The sequence below is a fragment of the Nothoprocta perdicaria genome, unplaced genomic scaffold (genome assembly GCF_003342845.1).
Source record: "Nothoprocta perdicaria isolate Ctin4 unplaced genomic scaffold, notPer1 scaffold_196, whole genome shotgun sequence".
NCBI lineage: Eukaryota > Metazoa > Chordata > Aves > Tinamiformes > Tinamidae > Nothoprocta > Nothoprocta perdicaria.
The window spans coordinates 396,065-406,186 of record NW_020455160.1 but is presented as its reverse complement, the minus strand read 5'-3'; the positions used below and the strand labels follow the sequence as shown (position 1 = coordinate 406,186).

Below are 10,122 nucleotides of genomic sequence, written 5' to 3'. Positions count from 1 at the left end.
CTGGTCCAACGTTGGCCTGCCTCCCGCGAGCGCTGTGTGGCGGGCGAGGGAAGCCGCTGGCGCCGCTGGCCCGGCAGCCCCCCGGAAAGGCGCCCAGGACCCCGGCCCTCGGCGCCGAGCGCGCCCCGCGGGGCAGCGGCCGCCCGCGCTGCGGGGACGGGGCACGCGGAGCCGCTTGGCTGCCCTCCCTGCCCCGCGGAGCGGCCGGGCACGGGCAGCCGGAGCCGGGCAGCAAAGCCCGCTCAGTAAAGCACTAGGAAACTCTAAATGAAGCCTCTGCCCCGAGCCCTGCTGCCTTGTGCAGTGTCAGGGCGGGTGCCGCCCGGGCTCCGTCACGCGCCTGGGTTGTCATGGGGGTGACCGTGTCCTCGCAGCTCCTTCCCCACCGGGGAGTCCCTCGGGCGCACACCCATGGCTTTTGTTGCAGAGATGGCTCAGCCCCCGTTCTCAGCTTGTTCATGTCCCCGTGAGCTCCTGCTGCGAGCTCAGGGCTCAGCACAGAAGACGGGCCCGCGTTCCTGCCGACGGTTGCGTGATGCCCTCGCGTTGGCTGCATGAGGTGTCTGCAGCCTGCGCTTCCCTCCAGGACCCTCTCTTCAGTGTCACACCAGGCCCAAGAGCGCTTGCCCATGGCAGGTGTCTGGACTCAGCAGCACAGAGCTAATGTTATCTGGGAGAAGTGTTATCTGGGAGGAAATTCCCTCTCCAAATGGAGAGACAAATAAATGGAAAAGAAAAACGCAGGGAGGTAGACGTTTCTGTGTGGCCACAAATTTGCCAGTGGGCTCCATTGCTGCAGGCACAGGAAAAGAGAATCAAGTCTCACTTGACTTGGCACTGTCACTGACTTCGGTGGCCAAGTTCAGGGCCTCCTATTAGATTCCCTGAGGTAGGAATAAGCTGCATGTGTGGAGGGGAGGCAGCGTCTGTCTGATCAAAGGCAAGGCACTGGCACAGAACTGAACTGTCCATCACTGGGAACCGTCCATCAGCTTCCTCCTCACCCTGGTCTGCTTCCAACTAAGTCAGGACTTGCCCAATTGCTCCAACACTTGAGAAATTCAGAGAGTGCTCAGATTGCAAGGTGGGAGCAGGGAGTCCTGCAAGGCAGTGGCGGAGATGGTGTGGTTGTGGAGCAAGGAGAAATCAAAGAAAGTGCCTTGGTGACACACCATGCTTGGCTCAAGAGTCTGCTCAGGGCAGGAGGGGCTGAGACATCCTTCACTCTCAGCTTTCAGTGGTGGAATCACTGTGGATGTGCTGGTTCTGCTCAAAAAACAGAGCAAGGCCCAAGGAAGACCTTGTTCAGCAGTCAGACACAGCCCCGAGCCATAGAAACCTGGGCCCTGCAGGTCTGGGCGGCTCCGCTCTGCGTTCTGCCAAAGAAAACAAGAGAACAGACAGTTCATCTGCTTCCCGTCCGGGAGACAGACACGGGTTTGGGAGTGGAGACTTGACCGAGGCTTTGTCAGCACGCAGGAGCTGAGGGACATTGTAAGAATCTTAGCCGATCTTTTCCTGTGTCCTCAGGGATACTTATGTGGTGCATCACCAGGTGGAAAAAAAAAAAAAAAAGGCAGCGGAAGAGTATGAAGGCAGGAGAAAAAGCAACATCGCAGCAGCAGAGCGGGGAAGAGGGAAGATACCCCAAGAAATGCACACAAAGAAAAGAAATCCCCATCCGCCTTCACTGCCTGAGGTGTGTGGGTGCCGAGCTCTGGATGGGAGCGCCTGCCGAGGTCCCCTTGTCCTGGCACGGGTGGCCGTGTGTCCTGGCACTCTGGTCCGAGCCCAGAGCCTGGCCTGGGCATAGCTGCGGGGCGGCCCCAGCCCCGGCCTGTCCCCCGTGCGCCCTGGCAGTGCATGGGGATGTGGAGAGGCGCTAAGCGTGACGAGCAGCACGAGGGATGCAAAGAGGGCATCTGCGATTGCCTGGCATGAAGCCAGCGCCGTGCTCACCCACTTGGCATCCAAAGATGGAGGCATTAAGGTGGGACCCCCCAGCTTCCCAAGAGAGCCCACGCGTGTGCTGAGCCGGGCCCCTGGCTCTCCAGCAGGCATCAGGTGTAGCCTCATGATGTAGAACTGATGCTTGGATTTTGTGCTGTTCCTCTCCCAGGTGATTGTGAGCAAGCTGAGCACCTCCTGGTGCTTTGGTTTCTCCTTCCCTCCAACAAAGACAGTGCTGCTGACTCTCCTTGGGGCCAGCATCACCGATAAAAGCAAGTGACAAGAAGGGCTTGGCTTTCTAACCACGTCATCAAAGGGTAATGCTGGCGGCTGCTTTTCCTTCTACTTCTTTGTAGCTGGCCCCTGCTGGGAGAACACAGCCCATTGTCCAGGATCTTGGAGCCGTGCTCACTTCCCAGTGTTGGGACTGTGTCTCCGGCAGCGCCTCCGCCTCTCCTCTGCCCGCTTGTGTCGGCGGCAGCCTCACGGGCCGGCGGCACCTTGCTTCCGACAGGGGCTCTGAGCAAGCGACACGTTTCCGTGGGGTCCAACCCTACTGCGGCATCTCCGAGGTGCCGGGAAGACGGGGATCATCAGCAGGCACCCAAAGGCAAGGTTGCTGCACTGGGTTCTGCCTGGAGTCGAGCCGAAAGCTGCCAGCCAGGAACACTCGGTTTTGCTGATGCAGAAGACAGGGATTTTTTTTGTTGTTTCTGGGATTTGAGAGCAGGCAGAAACACTGAAAACAGTGTTAAAGGGAGCACTGCCTGGAGCCCAGAGCTTGGAAGTGGAGTTTCCATAATAACAAAGGATTAGAGGGGAAAAATGTGCATGCCAGTATAGAGCAGCAGTCAGATTTCTTTGTGTCCCACGGACACATGGATAGATCATGGAACATAAATATCTGCTCTCTCAGATGCACAGGCACACACATGTACGCACACACTCCCTAATCCCTTTCCTACTGGTATGTCAGAGAAAGCTATTTCTGGAACCTGAAATCTAGGTCAAAAAGAAGGAGAAAATCTGAAGGGAACGACAACAATCTCTGCCTTCAAAGGCTGTATGGGGTCAGGCCTGGCTGATACGATTAGCAGGGGGCCTCGGTGGTGCTCAGTCTGAACAATGTGTCCCAGCCTGTTGAGTTGGTTTTTGTTCCTTAGCCTTCAGGCTGGATTCTCCCCATAAAGCAGAGAATACCGTGATCCAGGCCTGGGCAGACCCCGGGGCGGCCAGCTGAAAGAGGCAAGGAGCCTTTGGGCATGGACACCAGGTAATCACACCCCACAGGAAGGGTGTACATGCCCTTCCCTCGCAAGCCAGGGCTAAGTAACGATTGATTCCGTAGCCATGGCAAGTCCTTCCCTAGGTGAGCGAGCCCTCGGGGGTTTGGCCAGCCGGAGCCCCTGTCTGCGCAGCGCTGCTGTGTGCTGTGGTTGCTGCAGCCGTCTGTTGTCTTCCCCCGTGAAACCCAGCTGTGTCCCTCCGTGCAGGCTTCTACGTGGGACCAGCAGTGCCAGGAAACAGCGTTTCCACCAGAGCAGCGGCAGACTGGGAACCATCCCTCTAATTCACAGTGATGAGTAGTAATAATAGTAAAGACACAAAGAAGACAAAAAGAAGCAGGCTGAGGGCAGAAGACCTGGCTGTTTTCTGCTGCCTCTGGGCAGTGTGCATCCCGTGGGGTGCTCTGGAAACCCGCGTGGGGCTTGGCAAAGCTCAGGTCTGCAGCGAGGCGTAAGGTAGGAGCAACTCTGCTTACAGGTGTGCGGGTGGCTCTTGCCTGGCGCTGACGGGGGTCAGGGTTAGGCTTGCTGAGAGGACCGATCTTTCTCAAGCTGTTTCTGCTCTGGGTGCTGCTATTCCCTGGCCGGGTTCAGTTCGGGGCTGGAGACCTGGAAGGTCACTTGGTGGCATCCTTTGGGCAGAGCAGCCCATTTGAAGGACAGGTCAACAGAGGCAGGGCCCAGTTCAGGAGGAGGAACAAGAGCTGGCTTGCCTGGTCTCTTGGAAAGGCATTTGCACCCAAGATCCTTATCCTGTGGGCACGGGGGTTTCTGGGCACAGACTGCTGAATGCCAGGGCAGGCTGCTCCCACCTGAGCAAGGGCGATGTTACCAGGAGGCATCTGGAGGACTAGAGACAGCCTGAGTAGCAACTGGCTTGCTCTGAGTTCTTCCTGCTGTCACTGGAGTGCTCCGAGAGGCTGGGATCTCCCTCAGGGGCCTCTCACCTGCTTTTGCTGCGCTTTGCTCGCCTCGCCACGTTCTGTCTTATTTTTCTCCTGGACATGAAGTATTTCAGGGCTCTTCCAGCACTGCTCTCTCTCGTTAAGCAGACTATTAAGCAAACAATTCCCAGTGATGCTTCTAATAATAAGGAGCTGGGGCTGGGAAGCCCTTTGTTAATGCAGAGGATTCGGCGCGGCTGTCAGCAGAACGCCTGGCAGTGAGATGAATGGGTTCCCCGGGACTCTGCATCTCCTGCTTTGCGAGGCACAAGGCTTTGTTTAATGCTGATCAAGGGCAGCTCGGCATCTGTCTCGCTGGCTGTCACATGGGAGCTAATGGCCTGGTAAGGTGCAAGTGACAGGGAAGCGGCTGGGAGGACCTGGAGCCCCGTGGCTGCCTGGAGGTGTGAGGGCCACAAAGCCTCTCCCTGCCCTGCGTGGACCCCAGGACTCGCAGCATCCCACGAGAACGGGCTTGCTGTGTGTCCTCAGCTGGGCCCAGGACAGAACCCCATGATGCTGCTTAGCTTTATATCCGAACCGCCCCCCTGCCAATGTCTTCCTCAAAGATGAGAAATCCTCCGTGTCAGGCCCGTCGTTCCTGCTGCTGATGCCTCTTCAGGATCCTTCCACACAGACAAGGAGCCCAGGCCTCTCCTCAGTGAGGACAGGACCTGAGCGGTCCCCCAGCCCGGGGCATGGATGCGGGTGCAGGAAGGTGTCTGTGAGAGGCAGTGGGGTGAGAACTGCGCCCAGATCTGGATGGATCTGGGGGTCTGTCCCCAGGCTAGCGTGGAGCAGCGGCCAGGAGCGACCCTGCGGCTGTGCCCACCCGATCTGCTGCACCCGCTTCTCCGTACTCGTGTACGTTAATGCAGCGGAGCTGCGAACTGCCGGTCTGAGCCTTGGGAGGCTCCTGCTGTACGGTACAAAAGCGACCAGTTAAAGCCCCAGCGATGCACTCGGGCATCTGCGAGAGGAACCGACACCAGGTGGCTGATTGAAGGTGCGACTGCTGTCCGCATATGCCGCCTGCTTTGCACACACAAACACAGATGCTCCTCTCCCTCCCCCTTCCCTCCCCATCAAACCTGCTCCCTACCAAAGCCCCAGCAGCCCATGCCCAGAGACAGAGGATGCTCGGAACCAGCAAGTCTGCGCCAGGTCACATCGGAGAGAGGAGCCGCGCCAGGATCAAGCAGTGACTTGGAATGCCTGGTGCTCCTGGTGCTGCGCTACATCGGCCTGCCTGTGCAGCAGCGCTGAGCTCGGCCCTGTCAGCGGGGAGCTCTGCAGCAACAAGATGGTTTTGTGGGTATCGAGATGAAGTGGTGGGGAAGAGCAGGAGGAGGTCAGGGAAGCTGGTGAGAGTGAGGGAGCTGGGCAGTGCAAGCAGCCCTGTGCTCCCAGAGGATCCCTTCCAAGGCCCTGCCTCAGCCTGGGGGCTTCCACAGAGATCCTTCATCCTTCAGGAGCTCACACTGTTAGCACTTGCTCTGTGAGTGGGGTCCTGGCCTGGAGCCAGGGCCCGGGGGAGGCAGGGGGCCTGTGGGCAGGTCCCTGTGGGCACCTCCTAAAAGGCCCGACAGTTGCCATCGCTGCCCCTTCCCACTGCCGCTGTCCGGGCGCTGTGCTCCCACACGGCTCCCACCAAAGCAGCTCCAGAGCAGGGCAGTGCGCGTGCCGGCAGCCTCACCCAGAGGGACACGGTTCTCAAATCCCCCCCATAGCTCTGTGGACTGGTGCCAGTGTCCTGTTCATGCCAAGAGCAACCTGTCCTGCTGGCCACACTGTCCCTGTGGGTGACAGGACTTGCTGTTTGTCCCTGACTCGCTGGCCATACTGTACAACCCTGGCAGGACCCCAGGCTCTCGCCTGCCCACTCTGGGGTCTGCCAGGCACCATGTCCAAGCACGGTCACGTCTGAGCATCAGAGAGTCACCTTTCCCGAGCGGAGTCCCCAAACCTGCCGTGGGAGTCAAACAGCCTCCTTCTGGCACACCACGCTCCACGCTGCCGTGGGCAGGGTGGTTTTCTGTGGTCAGAGCATCGTGCAGGATTTACACAGTGAGAAGCCACAAGCTCAGTGCAGCCGGAGTGGGGATGAAGGCTGCCGTCCTTGACGCTGTGCTACAGCAGACAAGGAGAGCATGAGCGTGCTGCGGGTGGGAACCCTTAGCGCCTCACGGCCTGCCCCGCGTCACACCTGAGCCTCTCCACTGGGACACGGGGGCCTGGCCAAGGAGCTGAAAGGGACGCAGGCTGCTCAGAAGAAAGCAATGCAGAAGCAAAGCAGATTTAGTGACTTGAAGTGAATGCTCCTCTTCCCCTCTTACACGGAAAGGTGGAGGCTTTCCCTTCTGGGGAAGGTGCTAGTGGCATAGCCATCTCCCTGCAGCCTTCCACGGAGAGCTGCTTTCCAGAGCCTTCTCCCAGCTCCCTAAATGCCGTGAGGCCTTCATGCCCGCTGAAAGGCGGCACTGGCACCAGAGCTTTGCAGAACCTCTGGGCTCTGCTCAGGGCTTTGGGACTCATTACTGGAGGAAGCAACCAGAGTAACCAACCGTCCTGATGTCTGCAGCCCTCACATGTGTTTTCCCTGGGAGGCACAGACCCTGGGGAGTATCTAAGCCACTGCTGCAGATTGCTTTTCTTATTCACCTGCTTGGAGGAATCCTCAGTGGACCCTGGGCTTGCTCACTGGTTGAGGAACCGCAGCACTTCTGTAAACACATTTGGAGCTCGGCTGCAGCAACAGCCTCCAGGCCAGGGCTGTGCTGCGCCCCAGGGTGGGGAGCCAGCACCGGCTGTTTTGGGGATGAGATGGAAAAGCAGCAGCTTCCCACACCGGCTTTCCTGCTGCCCAGAGCAGGGTCTAAGCAGCCCTTGTCTTAGCTAGGTGCCTCAGACTGGTGTCTTGGCCAAATTCCAGCTGCAGACAGAGCACTCACTTTCCCTGCTTCCCACATGGTCTCTGAGCCCACGCCGTGTGCCGGGAGCCTCCTCGGGGAGCGATGGGCACCACGGTCCTGCTGAGAGCATTAACAGCCCCGGCTCACCCCAGGGGCAGCAGAGCGAGCCGCTCCGTTCTGTGGGGCTGGGGGAGACGGGAGCGCTCAGCAAGCAGCAGCTCCCGCTCCCGTGTCCTGTCGGGCACAGGCTGCTCTGCTGCAGGGCAGGGAGCTGCCTCGCACAGCGCCCGCCCAGCCGGTTGGAAACAGCAACAGGAGGAGGCTGCCTCCAGCCTCTGCCATGGGCATGGAGTCACTCCTGACTCATAGCTGGGGGAGAGGCCAGGCTTTTGTCCAGCCTGTAATTACTAATAGGAAGAGAAAGGCCTGTCTGGGATGAATAATGTCATCTAGTGTCAGCAGAGGCAGGCAGGGCCTCCAGAGTGCACTCCAGCGTTGTTAATCACTCAGGGATAGCCGTGCACGGAAGCTGCAGGGTGCTGGGCTCCGGGGCTCTGAACAACTCACTAGTGCCTTCACATTTAGAGCAAGACTAAATGTTTTTAGCCTGTGTCAGAGCTGTTTGGATCAGGACCTCTGGTCCAAATAGCCCTGACGGGAGAAGGGCAAATATTAAGAGATGCATCATAGACATCTGTGTGGCAGCTGTGATTCAGCATGTCTCCAAGCCAGAAGGGACTTGGTGCCAGTCCTGCCAAAGGGCACGCTCCTCGTGTCTCACCGGCAGAGGATTCCCAAGGAAGGCTCATCTCCAGGCAGATGCAATGGAGGCGGCAGCCCCAGGGCTGGGGGCAGCCCCACTGTCGCTGCTGTCCTCTCTGTCCCCTGGCCTCTGGGGAGGGAAGGGATGGCAGGAGAGAACTGGGAGCCTGGCACATGCGACTGCTCGGCCTCTGTGCAGAGCTGGGCTAACGCCTGGCCCTGCGCGGGGTCCCCTTGGTGAGGCCCCCATTGGCACACCAGCACCTGGGCCTTGGTCCAGTGCTTGGGTCCACCTCCCCTCGGAGTCCTGCCTGCTCCTCTCACCCTCAGCTGAGGAAGCCCCACCAGACACTGCTTAGAGAGCTGGCCCCAGCTGCTCAGAGCTGCTGCTAGCTCTGCTGAGACTCTAGAGGGGGCAAACTCGCACCGTGAGCCTTACACGCCCCGTGTCTGGTCCCCTCCAGGCCTGGTTCTGGGTGACCTGCCTTTCTGAGGAGCCTGCAACAGAGCTGATGGTGAACCCCAATGCCCTGTGATTCCCCCATCACTGAGGCACAGGGGCAGATGTTTTTTGTCCTCCTGGCTTAAGGGGCTGCAGAGATCGGGATAGGCTTGGGCCCTGCCTGGGGAAATGCTGTGGGACCCCTGATACATGCTTTTGTTACCAAGGATTTTGCAGAGAGGTCAAACCTGCTGTCTGTAGCCCAGACTTGGGGAATGACACTTCCATTTCTGGCTGGGAGAAGGAAAAAGAAGAGGAAGGCGGCAATCCATAGGCGTCTCCACAGCTGCTTGGCCCCTCACCAAGGCTTGCAGGAGAAAGGCAGCTTTTGCCTGTGCAAGATTCCCTCTGCCCCCTCCGCTGCACAGCACCCCTAGCCCATCTGGTAGAGACAGTGGTCAGCACTGCCCATCCTCCCAGGGTTCCCCACAGGATAAGGCGGATGTCTCTTAGACCCAGTCTTGCATTGTCTGGACCAAGAGACAGCTCTCCTGGCCTTCCACGGGTTGCATTAACTGTGCAGGCCAGATGCCGTCTGCAATTTCAGCTTCTGCATCTGGAGACCCACCCAGAGCCATCCATCCTGCTCGCGTACACCAATGTCCCCCTTTGCCAGAGCACAAGCACAGAGACAAAGGGATCTCCCTGTGCAGCCACAAAATTCCTGGACATCGGTGGCTCGAGGTAGCTCCTGCAGATACGCGAGGACAGCACCTTGCAGAGCCAGCACCTTCCAGGCAATCGGCCCTCGGTGGCCCCATGCCTGGGGCTCCACCAGCCCCGCAGCCCTCGGTCTCTGACCCACGCGCTTGACCCGCGTTGCGTCGCGTCGCGGCCGCCCTGGCACTCACTGCTGTTGCTGGGCAGGGTCCTGCTGCCGCTGAGGCTGCCTGCGGGCGGCGGGGAGATGGAGCGGACGGAGCCCGTGTCCTCCTCCTGGGAGCAGCCCGCCTGGATGGCGCGGAGGTAGCTGTGGCTCCGGGAGCGGAAGTAGCTGGGCAGCGGCAGGTCCAGCACCTCCACGGCCGCCGACTCGGCCTCGCTGTACGTGGAGTCGCACACGGCCTCGTACTGCTCGCCCAGCTCCGGCTCTCCTGCCTGCACGGGAAGAGGGGCAGAGCCAGTCACCCCCTGCGTGGGGCCAGGCCCCTTCCCCTTCCACTCGTGACTCGTCCTCCCTCCTCCTGGAGCTCTCTGTGCTCCAGGGTGCTGCTGTTTGTAACTGGGTTCAACTCTATGCTGGCAGGACGGCGGTGGGAGGTGTAGCGGCCCGCGCAGGCTGCAGAGCAGCGCTCCTGGTTTCTCTGCCATGAGAACGGGCAGACGGGGCCTCCTGCAAGGCCTGATTGTGGAGCAGGAGACACCACCATGTTGCCTGTGAAGCTCTCCCGTGTTTGACGGAAGGGAGCTTTGATGGAAGGGACCCTGCTCAACCTCTGAAAGGTCTCCCAGTGCCTGCTGGCCAGGCTGGGGAGCCCAAAGCCCATCTGCAAGACCCCATCAGGTCACCTCCTGTTAGGGGGGCATGCTTAGCCCAGGGCCACCTGGACCTGTGCTGCGTTGCTGCTCTCAGGAATTCAACCCCAGCCCTGTCCAGGGGATGGCTGGGTGCTGGGTCAAAGCATGATGAGTCCCGAGCAGGAGCAGCTCTGTTGTCTGCTCTTGCTGCTACCCCAGCTTCTCCCTCCCACACCATGTCACCCTGTTCTCCATTGGCAGCAGCTGGTGAAGCTTCAACTCAGGAGAGGCTCTCCAGCCAACCTAAA

General features: G+C 59.6%; 1 protein-coding gene across 1 annotated transcript in view; it reads right to left on the bottom strand.

The window, feature by feature from the left end:
• The window catches only part of DLGAP4 (DLG associated protein 4), a 141,660-nt gene that overhangs the window by 38,478 nt on the left and 93,060 nt on the right, over window positions 1–10,122 (bottom strand). The window contains exons 8-10 of the mRNA XM_026037317.1: window positions 9,208–9,454; window positions 8,520–8,590; window positions 5,013–5,150 (exon numbers count right to left, since the gene is read on the bottom strand). Coding sequence (XP_025893102.1) covers window positions 5,013–5,150; window positions 8,520–8,590; window positions 9,208–9,454 — 456 coding nt within the window. The remainder of the gene's footprint in view (window positions 1–5,012; window positions 5,151–8,519; window positions 8,591–9,207; window positions 9,455–10,122) is intronic.